Source organism: Capsicum annuum, chromosome 5 (assembly GCF_002878395.1).
Source record: "Capsicum annuum cultivar UCD-10X-F1 chromosome 5, UCD10Xv1.1, whole genome shotgun sequence".
Classification (NCBI taxonomy): domain Eukaryota; kingdom Viridiplantae; phylum Streptophyta; class Magnoliopsida; order Solanales; family Solanaceae; genus Capsicum; species Capsicum annuum.
In genome coordinates, this window is record NC_061115.1 from 88,723,604 (window position 1) to 88,742,245 (window position 18,642).

Here is an 18,642-nt window from a genome sequence, read left to right on the forward strand (position 1 = left end):
ATTCAAGTCTTACAATTCACATTTTCTTTAATTTCGTCAATAAATAGGATATGTTTAATGGGTAAATAAATAAAAACAACAGATGTGAATAAGTAATTTAACTATCATGCAAAGAAGAAAACAAGAAGGAAAGAGCAATAGTAATCATTCCTGCAATGTCAAAAGTAAAGGGATCAAAACACCAATTTTAGTTGAGAAAAGATATATATTGGTTGAGATTCAGAAGGATTATCATGCAAAAGAGGAGATAAAAGAGAGAGAAAAAGAAGAAAATAAGACGGTTGTGATTACCCAAAAGAGGAAAGAAAGAGAAATGGGAGAGATGAATTAATTTATGAATGAATGAGAGATAATTATAGAGATGATTTTAAATATTCATTAATAACTTTGATGTACAGGATACAATGACATTGAAAAGACAAGATGAGACAACTCAAGGGGCTAAATTTTGAGTTATCCAAGAAATATTTTTTACCGTCTTAGTATTTTATCTTTTATATTTTGAACAGAAAATTAATTTATAATTAAAAAATAAACTTAAAATAGATAAGTCATCTATTACAACATATGTGAGTATATGTTTGACAATTTTCACCAGCTCAGTCACCTGTCGTAACAGATGGCAATATCTATTTTATAATTTACAATAGATAAGTCATTTGTTGCAATAGGTTGAACATTTATTTTAACACAATTTTAATTGAGTTCATAGGTTCAACTACAATTTCAATTTATTTAGCTAGAATTATGGATGAGTTCACAAGGTCAACTATGGTTTCAATTAAGCCACAATAGTTGCATGATGTTGGTATTACATTCCTCTTGACCCAAACTGTCAACAGGTTAATTTGAGTTGAAATAATTCATATTAACTCATTATTTAAGATGCCTCAATTGATTTAACTATAATTATAAATGAGTTCACAAGGTCAACTACAGTTTCAATTGAGTCACTACAATTGCATGATGTTGGTATTGCGTTCCTCCTGACTCAAGCCATCAATAGTTCAATCTAAGTTGAAATGATTCATATTAACACATTTTTTGAGACACCTCAATTGATTTATCTAGAATTATGGATGATTTCATAAGGTCAACTACAGTTTTAATTGAGTCACTGTAGTTGCATGATGTTGGTATTACGTTTCTCTTGACCCAAGCCATCAACCAATCAATTTGAGTTGAAATGATTCATATTAACTCATTGTTTGACACACCTCAATTTATTTAGCTATAACTATGGATGAGTTCACAGTTTTAACTATAGTTTCAATGAGTCGTCATAGTTCTATAATGTTTGTATTATATTCTTCCTGATCCAAGTCTTCATTCGATCAAGCTGAGTTGAAATAATTCACATTAAATCATTATTTGAGACACATTAATTGATTTAGCTATAATTATGGATGAGTCCACATGGTCAACTACAGTTTCAATTGAGTTGCTATAGTTGCATGTATTTGTATTACGTTCTTCCTAACCCGAGACGTCACCCGATCAATCTGAGTAGAAATAATTCATATTAACTCATTATTTGAGACAAATCAATTTATTTAGATAGAATTATAGATGAGTTCACAGGTTCAACTATAGATTCAATTGAGTTATTGCAGTTGCACAATGTTGGTATTGCGTTGCTCCTGACCCGAGCTGTCAATAGATCAATCTGAGATGAAACAATTCATATTAACTCATTATTTGAGATACCTATATTGATTTAGATCACTATTAAGCTAATATAAAATTCATCAGTGAGCCTATTGAACTTAATACAATTTATTATGATGAAAAGGTTAACATTTATCTCTTTTAAAAAATTAATTAGGATCATTTCAAACCAAATTAACATTTTCCAAACTTGTTATTCTTTTCCAAAATACAAATCATCCATTTGCAGCAAAAATGTTTCATCATTTCAAATCTCCAGTTCTTTCTCTTTTCTTTCTCTCTTAACAATACAAACAACTACTACTCAACATATTGCTTAAGCCTTCACAATAATTCAATTTTTTTCCTATTTTCGACCACATGGTTGTTATTTTTGACTTCATTCTTGCTTGTATCCATCATTTTATCTGACATCTTAGGTAACAGAGTTCGAGAAGAGTTCTATATTTGTTATTTTTTTCTAAAAATTAAGGATTTTTAGTTAATAATAAAAAATAAGACTTTTATTGGTATTATCTTTAAGAATGGATTAACAATTTTGAGTTTTGATGATAAAATTATAGGAAGAACTCAAGAAAACCCTAGTTTTTATTGCACTGATCCGTTGATTGTCATGGTATTATTAAATAGTGTTAGGGGTAGTGTTAGTGGTCTTGGTAATGTGGTGGTATAGGTATTGATATTAGTGGTGTTGGTGATGGTGATGTTGGTGTTGGTGGCGATGTTGGTGGTAGTGTTGGCGCTGGTGTTGGTGTTGGTGGTAATATTGGTATTGGTGGTGTTGGTAGTGTTGTTAGTAGTGGTGTTGGTGGTGTTGGTGTTGGTGATAGTGGTGATGTTGGTATTGGTGGCGCTGGTGGTGATGTTGGAATTAGTGGTATACGTAGTGGTGTTGGTGGTGGTGGTGATGGTCTTGGTATTGGTGGGGTTGGTGGTCTTAGTGTTGTTGTTGCTGGTTGTCTTGATGGCAGTGTTGGTATTGGTGGTGGTGATGGTAGTGGTGGAGTCGTGGTGGTGGTGTCCATCTATTACAACAAGTGCAATAGATTCCCTATCTGTTGCAACAAATATTTTAGTTGTTGGCATAAGAAAAACTAGTAGCAAGACTGTTTTGATCTCATCCAACTGAAAGCTCATCTGTTGCAACATCTTTTGCATCTGTCGTAACAAATGATTCATCTGTTCCAACTAATTCGTTATCTTTTGGAATATTTTTTGTAATGTGGTGTATAAGATTTATTAAAATTTATCTTATCTATTTTTAAAAATTATGCAGATGTCAAATGTAATGTATTTTTGTTTTTCTATTGTTTGTACTTAAAAGATGTCTCCCAAAAGAAAAAAAACTGAAAGTGGATCAACTTCTGACCACCTAACAAAAAGGGCTAGAGCATAGATGGATTTAGAGGAACTTCCTGAACAATCTCAGCCAGAAAAAAGTGAAGCTGAGGAAAGTTATGAAAATGGTGTTGAGGGTATGGAGAAGGGTATATAGAGGCTGGTGAGAAAAATAAAAGTGAAGAGGAAGAAGAAGAAGAGGAGAAAGTACAAAGTGAGAAAGAGGATAATGATCAAAATGATGATAATACAACATTAATGGGATGTGAATTAAGAATAAAATCCCAGCATGATCATGTCAAAACTATTAGTATTGACAGATTTCAAGTTGAGATGTCGATAAATGACCCTACAGATTTAACTTGTGATTTAGTACTTAAATCTTAGTTAGGGAAACCTTTTGATGATTTTAGGAAAATAATGGAGGAGGAAAAAATAGACGAACTTTTTAAGAAGAGCTGCTTGGGACACTTTCTTGAGCTGCCTGAGGACAACAATGCTCATTTCTAAATGAGCATGGTATATGGTCTTCTCAAGTGCAGGATTAAGTACATGAGGGATAATAACGATTCGAAGGAGGAGGGAAAAATGATCGATGAAATCTAGATCAGCTATTGTGGCATGCCAGTTTGTTTTGGCATGAAAGAGTTTGCCATAGTGACAGGATTGAGATACGATCATCCAAAAGAACCTCTAATCAAGGAAACACCCCGTAAAAAGTCCAAGGAAAGAAGGACAGCCAAATCACCACCATCAAATAAAGGTAAGGCATTGTCCAAGCGACTACCTACCAAAACCAACAATCATAAGGAAAAAATAGGTGGGTTGTTGGATATTGCTGGACGTGGCTACAAAGCCACGAAGTTGTTAAAGATATCAAGGATAAAGCCATACCAATGAAGTACGAGCAATTATGCTTAGTTTAGATTTTCTATTCTGTTATATTGGCAAGAGATGTCAACAAAGTCATAGAAGATAATTTATTAGAGCTTGCTAAGAATATTGAGAAATTCAACAATTCTCCCTGGGGATATGATAGCTACAAGTTGACTGTCGAATATTTACTAACAAAGCTATCCCCAAGGACGATCACCTTGTGCATTTCCTTGGGATTTTATGGTAAATATAATCAGTATTTGTGTACTCTTGCATTAGCTTATATTGAATAATTATTATGACTTTTTTTGGTTTGCTTCCTTTTTACTTTTTTTAGGCTTGGGCATTTGAAGCCATTCCTCCCCTACGAAAGCAGGTCAAGGATTATCCAGGTAAGGTTTCTCATCTAAGGATCCTTAGGTGGTTGGCTGCAAAGAGCAACACGAGAATTAAGGTGTTTGATCTCTTTAACCCTCCGGATGATGCAGTATCAAAGAAAAATATTAAAATAGATGATTTATATATTGTAACAAATTGGTAATTTTTTGCAATTTATTTTAATAAATTCCCCTTCAAGTGGAACAGATTGGTAATTTGTTGCGACAGATAAGTCATTTTTCACAACAGATTACCTATTTGTTGCTTTGGTTCTCTGAACCTGACTTTAACAGATTACCCATCCACTGCAACTTATGCATCATATGGGTAATCAGATGCAATAGATAGTTGATCTATTACCACATATGATTCATCTATTGAACTATAAAGATCATCTATTGAATAAGTTTCCTTTGTTAAAATATTTCCTAAGTGACTGCAAATTATTATTTTATTTAAAAGTATCTACCCTTTCTTTTAGGTTATGTATCAATATCTCGTACCCACTCTACAAGAGTTGGGTATGACTTCTTTTATTACTCTAGGTCTTTTTGATATAATATCATACCCAATAATGGATTTAATAAAGATAAAATTGGATGGAGCAACATCTATAAGAAGAGCAGTTAGGCAAGGGCCTAATGTTGAGGCTCTTCATGACCAACCTGTTGCAATAGATTCGGGTGCTGCTTCTGGGGCTATTACTTGTAGAGTTGTTGATGTTGGTGGTATCCATGCTGATACTGATGATGCTGACGATCGTGATGATGAGCATGTTAATCCTCAAGAAAAATTAAATGCATTTGAAATCACCCGTTACACTGGACCCTCTCACCCTTACATCGGTTCCTCTCTCTTACGGTTGTCCCTACCCTTTTCACCCTCATTTTCTCATTCCAAATGCAAGAAGTGAAAGGACAAACAAGATAAATTCTTTGAGAAAATAGATGCTATCACTGAAATTGTTGAGCAATTAAAATCCAAGAGGGGTGTTATACCATCAAAAAAAGTGAGGGAGCCTTACACTCCTATAATGGAGGTTAGAAAGAAGAAGAGAGCAATTAGACATATACTGTCAACTATGAAACCAAAAAAATTGCAAATCCTCCTCCTCCAAAAGCTACTGAGGTTTAGGGATCGTTGAAGAAGGTGGAAATATATGCGGAACTTGACGCCAAACAGAAGGTTGTTCTGAGAAGGACCATGAATTCCAGGCAACACACAAAATCCTACTCTATGAATACCTTTCCCCACAAAACTTCAAGAAGATGACAAATATGGGCCTGTGGTATGTAGATACGGTAAGTTTACTTTTCCTAACCTTGCCTTCTAAACTGCTCTATGTAGAAAAAGTTACACAACAGATATGTTATCTGTGCAACAGCTGGGTATTATAGTGCAACTAGCGGTGGTTTTGTTATAATAGATTACCCATCTGTTGCATAAGTTGCATTAGATAGATAATTTCTTAATAGATTCAGAGAATCCTATGCAATGTAACGCCCTAAAATCTATTTCGGGACTTCAGATGGTGCTCAAGGCTACGAGTAGCCTCAAGTTATTCCTTTGAGCCTACTACTGAGTCTGAATCTTACTTCAAGATCATCTAGTCAAGAAATAATACTTTATCATACCAAAATTGAACTGAATAAACTATAGATAAGGTTTGAACAACAAATATTGAAAGTCTATAAATAAACTCGTAATCTGACAAGCCTCTACTACTAATAAAGAACTAGAGAGCCATTGGGACAGACCCCCCAACTCACTCGAACTAAATTGAAAACGATAACTCAAATACTATAAAAGCTGGAAATCTGAAGAAGTAAGCCCTCGAATCATAAGGACTCACCAACTGTGGGAGCATAGATAAAGATTCTCGAACTACTCACGCTGTTGATACGGAGCACCTGAACCTACATTAAAAGATAATGCAGAACATAGACGTATATATGGATCAGCACTTCGAGGATGTACTGAGTATATGGGGGGTGTAATGCATAAGTAAACATCATCGTAATTGGAAAGTAAATGCTTGTAGATGTATATGAATTACATAAGCTTGATTATCCAAAATATTGAAATATAAAATCAGGTACAACCAATCATACTTGTAAATCTAGTGAGTCATAACACTAATCTTATAAAATCTTGTCTATCACTCTTTTCTTTCGAAACTTTACGACTTAGAGACTTTGGGCTTGGGAGTTTCTTCTAACTGACATAAACCATGTGAGTTGACATGGATTCCAACATCTTTCCCATGTAGGGGAGAGTTGTTCTACCCTTTCCATTGGAATAGATCCTTAACTTGAGTGATAACCATCTTAGTCATTCATATAGAAGTGGGAATAATCTTAGTCCTATGGTGGATTATAGTTCTGGGGCATGGGACCTTGGAATCATACCCAACTCGATGCTAAATACTACTCCCATCTTATGCTAAAAAATTTAGGAAATCCACCTTAAAATAGGATAAGGGTTTATAATTAACACTGATTATGCTTCTCTACTTTAAAACTCAAACTATGTGAAAAATATGGATTCCTTGTCTTAACTTAGGATCAAAAGATCAATCTTTGCTCTTGACATCAGATCAAAACTTGTCAATAAAACTTGTGATCATAATCTCCTCGTAAACTCATTACTTGTACTTTAGGAATTAAACTATAAATCTTTGATGCATAAAAATCATACTGAAACTTCATGCTCAACAATTATCTTAGAAGCTTTCAACAATCTTTATCAAGATAGTGGAAAGTAACTCATAATATAAATCTCATGATTTCAAACATGGATATATGTAAATCCTTTTCATTTGAAGCCTTAAATAACATGATAATTTCATAAACGAAAAATTATAAGAATTGGGTATCAACCCTAACTTGAAAATCATGTAATCTTTAATAAAAATCAAGTCTTTGGGCATAAGGACTAAAGATTTCTCCTTGTTCAAACCCCACATACCTTAGATGATGAACTAAATGAATAAGCTTGCTTCTTTAAATGTTATTTGTGCTCTTGAATGAAGATTCTTGAAGCTCTTGGTCTAGGGATCTTAAATCTTGAAGTAATTTGGAAAAAGGATGGTGGAATCTTTAGTTTCTTGGAGAGGAATATTGAAGCCTAGGTTTTTGGATGAGAGTAATTTTTATGAAACTTAGCATATAATTCCTCTAAAAGGCTTTAGTCATTTGTTTGGATGGATTGGGGGTTGGGGAAAAGTTCAAAATACCCCCCTTAAGTCCTGAACGAAACTGGAAAATAACCTGGGGTCCTGTTGGCGCAACGCGCTACTATTGCGCCAAGCCACTGGAAAATTCTACTGGGAAAATACTTGGTGGCACGATATGGAGGTATCATATTGCCACCTTGGATGGGACCTGGAAACTCGGCATGATCTGCCATTATCGCGGACCTTTACTGGAATTGGACAATTGGGAATTTGGCACTCTCCGCAATGTGCCAATATCATAAAGGACCTCTGGAAATTGACAATTTGGAATTAACACTGCTCCGAGATGCGCTAAGGGTCCAAATGATGGTGTTTTGCGATTGGAACTTAAAATAATCATAACTTCTTACCCGTTTATTGGATATAGGCAATTCTTATATCGTTCTAAAGCTTATTCAGTTTCCTACATCATGGAAAGTATAAATCTAAAGAATTCCATACAAAATAAACATCACTCATTCTAAGAGCTACTCCTTGAAATTTTTGGGATGAGTTTAAGCTAGGAAAATCATGGGGTATTACAATATCTCCCCCTTGGGAACATTCATCCTCGAATATGGCTAGTTAAGCTTAAATTTCTTAGGACTCTGGAAATGTAAGATAGCATGCATAACTGGAAAGAACTGAATAACTAAATCTAAATCATTCTGAGCTTCTGAGTAATTATGCGAGTGCATAAACTTACATGAGGACAACTATATAGCACAATATCTTATTAGAAAGGAACTAAATCAAGGAAGAGTATTACCTTCTGCTAGATCTGAGTTTGCGGAAAAAAGGTGAGGGTACTTGGCTCGTTTATCTGCTTCTTCTTCCCAAGTTGCGCCCTTAAACGACTGATTTTTCCAAAGAACTTTGACCATTCTTTGTTCCTTACACTACGGATCTGATGATCTAAAATCTCAACTAGAATCTCTTCGTATGAAAGGTTGTTCTGAATTTCTAAGCATTCTAAAGGAATTACAAGAGTGGAGTCACTGATACACTTCATAAGCATAGAGACATGGAATACGGGATGAACGGCAGACAAGTCTGCGGGTAACTTAAGCTCATAAGCTACTTTCCCAACACGACTCAAAATTCTGAAAGGGCTAACATACTGGGGACTGAGCTTCCCCTTTTTGCTAAATCTCTTCACCTCTTTCATGGGTGAAATCTTCAAATACTCTAAATCACTAACTTCAAACTCAAGATCTCTCCTTCTCATATCCGCATATGTTTTCTAACTACTCTGGGCTATTTTCAATCTTTCTCTAATAAACTTGACTTTCTCCATGGCTTTAAACACTGCATCAGGCCCCAGCAAAGCAGCCTCACCCACTTCAAACCAACCTATGGGTGACCTACATCTCCTTACAGACAGAGCCTCAAACAGGTCCATCTGAATGCTAGAATGGTAACTGTTATTATAAGCAAACTTAATTAATAGAAAATGCTCATCCCAACTACCTTGGAAATCAAGAGCACACGCCCTTAACATAGCCTCTAGAGTTTGGATGGTCCTATCTGCTTCACCATCTGTCTGAGGGTGGAAAGCTGAACTAAGATGGATTTGGGCACCAAGACCCTTCTGAAAGGCTCTCCAAAACTAGAAAGTAAACTGAGTACCCCTATCTGAGATAATAGACAAGGGAACTTCATACAATCTTAATAACTCTCGGATGTACAACTTAGCATAGTCTTCAGCTGTATAGGATGCGTGAACTGGTAAGAAATACATTGACTTAGTCAATCTATCTACGATAACCCATATCAGATCAAGATAACTACGCGATTGGGGTAAAACAATCACAAAATCCATATTCACCTCTTCCCACTTCCAAGTGGGGATACTGAACTCTTGCAATGTACCACCAGGTCTTTGGTGCTCTACATTAATATGTTGACAAGTTTTATACTTTGCTACAAACTCTACTATATCTTTCTTCATACCACTCCATCAATAAATTTCCCATAAATTACGGTACATCTTGGTAGCATCAGGATGAATAGAATAACATGTACCATATACTTTAACAATAATTCTCTAACTCAGATCATCTATATAAGGTACACACAATCTACCCTAGTATCTCAACACGCCATCTCCCCCTTGGGAGAAAACCTCTACCTTTTGGTCTTTAACTGACTCTTTTAGTTTGACAAAACTATCATCTATGTATTTCTTCTCCTTTACTTCTAAAACTAGGGAAGATTCAGAACTACTCTGAACCTAAACATTCCCTTCAGCTGAATCAACCAACCTAACACCTAATCTAGCCAAGAAATGAACTTCTCGAGCTAACTCTTTCTTATCATTCTACACATGAGCAACACTTTTGATAGACAATCTATTAAGGGCGTCTGCCACTACATTGGCCTTGCCCGGATGAGACAACACACTCATATCATAATCCTTCAATGACTCCAACCACCCTCTCTGATGGAGATTCAACTCCCTCTAAGTAAACATATACTGTAAGCTTTTATTGTCTGTGAACACATCAACTTGAACACCATACAGATAATGTCTCCAGATTTTTAAAGCAAACACCACAACAGTTAATTCTAGATCATGGGTTGGGTAATTTTTTTCATGAGGCTTCAATTGTATAGAGGCATAGGCTATGACCTTACCTTTCTGCATCAACACACAAGCCAAATTAACTCTAGAGGCATCACAATACACCATAAAACCATCGGTACCATAAGGTAATGTTAACATTGGGGTTGAAGTGAGTCGAGTCTTCAACTCCTGAAAATTCTTCTCGCTGGAATCTGACCATAGGAACTTAACTTTTTTTGGGGTCAATCTAGACATAGGAGATGCAATAGATGAGAAACCTTCAACAAAATAGTGGTAATATCACGCTATACCCTAAAAACTCCTAATATCTGACAGAGAGATAGGTCTAGGCTAATTTCTTATGGCTTCTATTTTTTAGGGATCAACTCTAATGTCATTGGTGGAAATAATATGACCGAGAAAGGCTACTGACCTTAGCCAAAATTCACACTTACTGAACTTAGGGAACAATTGATGATCACTAAGAGTTTGTAAGACAATTTTAAGATGATCTGCATGGTCATCCTCACTATGGGAGTACACAAGGATATCATCTGTGAACACTATGACAAACATATATAGGTACTGCTTGAACACTCGATTTATGAGGTACATAAAAGTTGTTGGAGTATTGGTTAGCCCAAAAGACATAACTAGAAACTCAAAATAACTATAACGGGTTCTAAAAGAAGTCTTCCTAATATCACATTCCTTAACTTTAAGCTGATGATAGCCGGATCTAAGGTCTATCTTTGAGAAATAACTTGCACCTTGCAATTGATCAAATAGGTCATCAATTCTAGGAAGAGGATATTTGTTCTTGATTGTGACCTTATTTATTTAACTGTAGTCAATGCACATATGCAAATAACCATCTTTCTTTCACACGAATAGGATGAGGGTGCCCCATAAAGAAACACTATGCCTTATGAACTAATGGGGTCACAAAAGAGAAACTTAACCCAGGGTCTAACAACACATAAACATCAAAATAAAAGACACGAAGCATACAATCAATATCTGGGGAGTCTTCTTATTCCTAGTGGAATGGCAAAGCATAAAACCAATTTTGGTGCTGTCCGCCACTGGTACTAACTGATACGCCCTGAGGAGGGACTGGGCAAACTATAGGGCTGGTGCACTAGTAACCTGAGTCTGAGGATGAATATTTCTGTTTCCATTCTTAACATATGGACACTCTCTAATTCTATGTCCTAACTTGCCACAGCCAAAGTAACCCTTCTACTCATCCAAGCACAATCGGGATGTGTTCTACCATACTTAGCACATGGAGGATAATTGAGCTTACCACTCACGTTATTCTGAGATCTAGACATAGAAGACTTACCCCACAACTCCTGCCTATCTTTGGGAGAGCACTAGACAAAGATGGTGCTGGCATAGACGAACAGTTCAAAAACTGTAGGCGATTCCCCCCATGGGATCTAGTCTGACCATACTCAAACTGTATTATTCTAGCCTTCTTATTTACTCTCTCTCTCTCTCTTTCCTTCATCTTCTTTACCTCAATCTACAGAGAATTCATTATCAATCTAGAAAGATCTATATCTCTATTGAGTATAGTAGTTCTCCACTCCTTAACTACCAATCCAGACACACCGGTCACAAACTTACTCATGCTTGACCTAGGGTCAGCCATCTGATCTGGGGGATACTTTGAAAACTAGTTGAACTTGAGGCAATACTCCTTAATTGTCATCTTAAATGGGAAGAATTTGTCTAAGAACGCATCTTAAAATATCTGTCAAGTCATAGGAGTTGTATTCCCCTCTCTACTCTTTTTCCACATCACTACCCAATTATAAGAAACAACCTTCAGCCTATAGGATGCGTAATCTACACTCTCTTCCTCAACAACATGCATTACTTAAGTGATCTTCTTCACCTCATCAAGATACAACTGTGGGTCCTCACCTGCTTTTGACCCAATGAATTTCAGTGAGTTCATTCTAATAAAGTCTCGAATTTTGATTGTGGCTAAATCCCCATCCTACTAAGGTGGGACTGCAACCTGCTGATTACCTTGAACATTAGCAATCACAACTTGGGCTAGTGCCTGAAAAGATGCCCAAAACTCTACATGTGACATATTCTCATTCAAAGGATATGCGGGCTGAGGTGGTTGGTTATAGTTTCTATGAGCATTAGCTTTGCAAGGAGGCATATTCTGTTAGAAAAAAGCATAAGTTAATACCAGATAGAGACAGTTGTAAGCACGATAGATTATAAAAGAAAGAGAGGATTTTCCTAAAATGCTCCATAGCCTCTTGCTCATAGATGTGGCGAGCTTCACACCGATGATCAAGACTCTATGGAACGCAGCTTATTTTACTACCTAGGATTCTCTAAATCTTTGTCTCTGATACCAAGTTTGTAATGCCCTAAAATCTGATCCCGAGATGTCACACAGTGCTCAAGGCTATGAGTAGCCTAAAGATAACCCTTTGAGCCAGCTACTAAGTCTGAACCTTACTTCAAGATCATTTAGTCATGAAAAAAATACAATATCATACCAAAACTAAACTGAATAAACTATAGATAAGTTCTGAACAACAAATACTGAAATTTTTTAAATAAACTCATAGTCTGACAAGCCTCTACTATTAATAAAGAACTAGAGAGCCTTTGGGACAGACCCCCAACTGACTCAAACTAAATTGAAAATGATAACTCAAATACTATAAAAGCTAGAAATCTGAAGAAGTAGGCCCTCGAATCATAAGGACTCACCAACTGTGGGAGAGTACATAAAAATGCTCGAACTACTCACGCTGTTGATATGGAACACCTTAACCTACATTATAAGATAATGTAGCACATAGATGTATATGTGGATCATTACTTTGAGGATGTACTGAGTATATGGGGGGTGTAATTCATAAGTTAACATCATCGTAATTAGAAAGTAAATGCATATGGATGTATATGACTCACATAACCTTGATTATCCAAAATGTTGAAATATAAAATCATGTACAACCAATAAAACTAGTAAATCTAGTGAGTCATAAAACTTAGTCTTATAAAAGCTTTTCTATCATTCTTTTCATTTGAAACTTAAAAACTTTGGGACTTAGAGATTTTAGGCTTGGGAGTTTCTTCTAACGGACATAAACCATGTGAGTTGACATGGAGTCCACCATCTTGCCCACGTAGGGGAGAGCTGTTCTACCCTCTCCATTGGAATAGAACCTTAACTTGAGTGATCACCATCTTAGTCATATATGTAGATGTGGCAATAATCTTAGTCCTACGGTAGCACATAGTTCTGGGGCATGAGACCTTTGAAACATACCCAACTCGGTGCTAAATACTACTCCCATCTTATGCTCAGAAGTTTAGGAAATCCACCTTAAAATAGAATAAGGGTTTATAACTAAAATTGATTATGCTTCTCTTCTTTAAAACTGAAACAATGTGAAAAATATGGATTCTTTGTCTTAGCTTAGGATCAAACTATCAATCTTTGCTCTTGAAAGCACTTATCAAAACTTGTCAATAATACTATAGATCATAATCTCCTCGTAAACTCATTACTTATACTTTAGGACTTAAAGTATAAATCTTTGACACATAAAAATCATTTTTAAACTTTATGCTCAACAATTATCTTAGAAGCTTTCAACAATCTTAATCAAGATAGTGGAAAATAACTCATAATATAAATCTCATGATTTCAAACATGGATATATGTAAATATTTTTCAATTGAAGCCTTAAATAACAGGATAATTTCATAAACAAAAAATAATAAGAATTGGGTATCAACCATAACTTGCAAATCATGTAATCTTTAATAAGAATCAAGTTTTTGGGCACAAGGACTAAAGATTTGTCCCTGTTCAAACCTCGCATACCTTAGATGATGAACTAAATGAATAAGCTTGCTTTTTTAGATGTTATTTGTGCTCTTGAATGAAGATTCTTGAAGCTCTTGGTCTAGGGATCTTAAATCTTGAAACAATTTGGAAAAAGGATGGCGGAATCTTGAGTTTCTTAGAGAGGAATATTGAAGACTAGGTTTTTGGGTGAGTAATTTTGATGAAACTTAGCATATAATGCCTATAAAATTTTTTAATCATTTGTTTGGACAGATTGGAGGTTGGGGAAAAGTCCAAAATACCCCCCTTTAACTCCTGAACAAAACTGGAAAAATAACATGGGGTCCCAATTTTTGGCTTTGGAGCGATGCTCCACTATCACGCCAAGCCACTGGAAAATGCCAACTGGAAAAATTCTTGGTGGCGCGATGCAGAGGTATCGTGTTTCCATCTTTGATGGGACCTGGAAACTCGGCGCGACGCGCCATTATCACGGACCTTCACTGAAATTGGTCAATTGGGAATTTGGCTCTCTCCGTGGTGTGCCAATATCGTAGAAGGCCATTGGAAATTGAAAATTAGGAATTAACACTACTCCGCAGAGTGCTAAGCATCCAAATAACGGTGTTTTGCGACTGGAACTTAAAATAGCCATAATTTAATACTCGGTTATCGGATTTAGGAGAATCTTATATCGTTGGAAAGCTTATTCAGTTTCCTACGTCATAGAAAGTCCAAATCTACAGAATTCCATACAAAATAAACTCTATTCATACTAAGAGATACTCCTTGACATTTTTGGGATGAGTTTAAGCTAAGAAAATCGTGGGGTATTACAGTGCATCAGATGGTCCATCTGTTGCATCTTTCCATTTTATTTCATTTTAAATTACTAGCCTATTTAAAAATTGTCTTCTTATAACACAGTATGTTGATAAAATTCTCTACCTCATGAGGGGTAGACAATTAGCATACGCAGATACTTATGATGTTGTCGATTGGATATTGGACCTCAACTTCAACAATAATTTCAAGAATAGGTACGATACGCTCAATATGCAAGAATCAACTCTTGGTGGATCGAGATTTTATTCATTAGTTTTTGCATTCGAATGGGATAAAGATATGATTAAATCTGTTAGAGGGAAGAGGCCATATCTACACAGCAAGGACTGGACCAAAGTAAAGAGGATTTTTGCAGTCATGAACGTGGAGGTCAAACATTTTCTGGCTCTTGAGATACTACTCCAGGAGGGAAAGATAAAGGTTTATGACTGTAATTTACCTACCTTTGATGAGGCTATTTATTTTACCCACATGTAGCCACTGTTGGAGTTGTTCCCCAACTTGTTGAGGCAGAGTAAACTGATGGATCATTTGCCTGTCAAAGTGTTGAATGAAAGATGGGAATTTAAAGGTCAAAACAAGGACACGATCCTTCCAAAAAATAAAATCGGTGTCGCATGTGGGTCGTATGCGCTTGCACACATTGAGTGTTTACTAACCGACACAGAAATGACAGAGCCAATGACCTTTCTGTGCGACAACACTGTGGCAAATATACAAGAGGTCTGGGCTTATAAGGTACTAACTAAATGCTTGGAGCCTATGTATAAAAACAAAGATGTAGAAACACAAATACCATGAAAATTTTTATTTCATGACAATTTCTTATATTTTATAAAAATTGAATTTTTTAATGCAACAGATTGTCTAATTGTTGTAACAAATAGTCTATTTTTTCTGATATATAGCTTGTCTATTGTAATAGGTTGGTCATATATTGCATTATGTAGATGTTTATATCTAAGTTTAGCTTATGCAACTATGGGAATACCTATTTGATAATTTCAAACAAATGACCTACATGTTGCAACATATGTCTAAATTTGTTTGAATCTAAGGATAACATAGACAAAATAAAATAAATTGAAGCCTTTAGAAATTATACGAAATAAATCAACAAATAAATTAAATGTAAGAAAATTGTTATGGGTACAGATCTCATCAAATAAATCAACAATGTAAGTTTTGGTGCAAATAATTCCTAAGGAGAGGTTATTACTTTGATGGACATATGCTGTAAAGACCTACTCAATATAAAAAAGTTGTTCTTCATTCGGTGCTATGGAATTCGGCTTTGGTTGCTATGAATCTTTTTATTTAGAAGAAGTTGATGGATTATTAACTGTGATATTAAGCTTTTCAGAAGTAGATTCTACTATGGGATCAATTTGGAAAGCCAAAATTGTCAATCCTAATCATAGAGATACAAAAAAATAAAAAAGAATAACTCATTTGTTTTAGCAAATCAAACTAGTCTTCCTCCCATTTTAAATTGTACCAACAGGTTACCTATTCATTACAACAGATAGATCATCTGTTGGGTTAAATTAAAACAAGATTAGTACCCGTTTAATAATTTCCAACAGATGACCCATCTGTTAAAACATAGGACTAATCTATTTCGACAAACTAAAACAGTAGAAAGTCTTGATTTAATTGGTCCCAATAGATTCCCTATCTGTTGCAGCAGATAGGTCATCCATTGGTACAAATTAAGACAATAGGAAGATTTGTTTAATTGCTAAAATATACGAGACATATGTTGCAACAGATAATGTATCTGATGCAACTCGTTAGTTAACTGTTGCAACAGATGCATATATTTGTTTGATAATTTTCAACAGATGTGTCATCTGTCGAAATAGATATGTAGTTTGCTTGATTGTTAGAACAGATGATATATATTTATCTTCTTAATCTCGTGTTGCTCTCCAGTGGCCCTTGTACATTGATCAAAAGTGCAACACAAAGACAGAGGAGTTACAATTGTTCTTTTTTCGATGCTTGATGATGCATTCAAAATTTCTTTCCTTCTTCTCTTAGCCGCCTTAATCTCTAATGGAGTGTATGGATATGAAATCCTCTTTGATGGAATGACACCCATCTTAGATGTCAATTCCTTTAGAAAAATAATAAATGCATTAATAGCATTAATCACTCTATCAAGTTTCGCCTTGCAGTCTTGATATTTGCATGCAGAACATTTCCTGGGAGGGGTAAAAGCTGTAAAACTAGTATGATAATAATCATAATGGTTTATAGTTTCAAAAATAAGAGGAGCATCATTAGCCCTAATAGAAGCACCACTACCACCACCAACTTTATCACCACTAACACCATCAGTAACAACAAGCCCACCCTTCAAAATTGTTTTTTTTCTTGTGATGGTTATTGCTCCAAATAATTTCTTTTTAATTCTGTTAATGACCTTAGGGTCCGATAGAGTTTGCACAGACCGTAAAATAAGAAAAAATGGTATCTTTAACTCTCGATTGGTAGAAACAAGCCAGGGATGCACAATGTAAAATACACTAGTAAATATATTAGAATGATTATTAATTACTTTAAAAAATCATTTATTAAAACAAAACTTTAATTAGAATTAGACTTACTGCTTCCTTTGGGGGGGGGGGGGGAGAGATCAATAAATTATGCATTTTTATCAATTTTGGCCAACAACTATCAAAGGATTCTTGTAAATGAAACTTCTTCCTAGTAATTCAATTATTGTCTCAAATAAGGATTGACTTCAAATGCCCAAGCCTATAAATTAACGTCAATAAATCAAAATCGTTATTCAATAAAAAGTAAATGAATCATAATAAAGGAAATATTTTCCGTGAAGGCCTATGAAGTCAACAAATATTTGATTGTCTTTGGCGTTAATGGAGTCAACAAATATTTGGCAGTTATTTTGAAACTTTCATAACCCCAAGAATAGCTGTTAAATGTCTCCAGATCCTCAGAGAGATTTATTAAACCAAATAATATGTTGTTGTTAACGTCTCTCGCCTAAAAATATTATGTACAAATCAAATTAAGCACAATGATTACTTGTGCTTCTTTGAAAATCTTTTTCCTTTCAATGCTTCTATCAGAATTTTGTTTTTGAAGCTTGGACCAACAAAGGACACCAGCTCATCACCATCACTTGATTTGCCTTTGCCTTTTTTAGGTGTGCAGGGCATTTTTTTGGGTTAGAATAGGTATGGGATGAGAAGGAGGATAATATTTTAGTCTAGTAACTATGGTAAACTCCTTCCAACCAAAACAAATAGGCATGCCACAATAATTTATACACATCTTATCCATTTTATCTTTATTTTCATACATCATGAAATAAGCATTCAATTTTTATTATCGAAGTATTTTTCTAAAGGTGTCAAAAGATTTTCCCATGGCTAACTTAACCGCAAAATCACCAGTTAAATATGTGGCACCATCGCAATACATTCTCACAGAATAACTATCAATGTTGAAGGTTTTGACCAATTCTTCAGTGGAAGGACTATTAGTATTTGGATAATCTCCTTTGAAACATTCCTCATCCCCTTGTTCTTTATCTTTTGCTTTTGATTGAGATAACGCTTGTAAAGCAAGCTCATAAAGTGGTGGATATATCCTAGCTGCTTCACTTGTTCCTTTACTTGGACTTAATTTGGATTCTTTTGTTTTGGGAACCATATTATTTTAAAATAACAGGAAATAAAAAAGATTATAATTTATTGAAGCATCGTTTAAAAAAGGATAACAGTAAATCTAACATATACAACATAGTAAAATAACAGTTCCAACAGATTACATATACGTTGCAATAGGTGTGTTATCTATTGCAACATATAACTAAACCGTTGCAACATAAGATTAATTTATTGTTAAAATAAAAATAGTTTCTATATTGTTCTGATTTCTTCC

At 35.0% G+C, this 18,642-nt stretch overlaps 1 protein-coding gene across 1 annotated transcript in view; it reads left to right on the forward strand.

The window, feature by feature from the left end:
• The first annotated feature begins 2,365 nt into the window (after positions 1–2,365).
• The window catches only part of LOC124898519 (aspartate, glycine, lysine and serine-rich protein-like), a 28,115-nt gene continuing 11,838 nt past the window's right edge, over positions 2,366–18,642 (forward strand). Inside the window, exons 1-3 of the mRNA XM_047412158.1 lie at positions 2,366–2,391; positions 2,499–2,662; positions 4,938–5,035. Of these exons, the coding sequence (XP_047268114.1) occupies positions 2,366–2,391; positions 2,499–2,662; positions 4,938–5,035 (288 nt within the window). The remainder of the gene's footprint in view (positions 2,392–2,498; positions 2,663–4,937; positions 5,036–18,642) is intronic.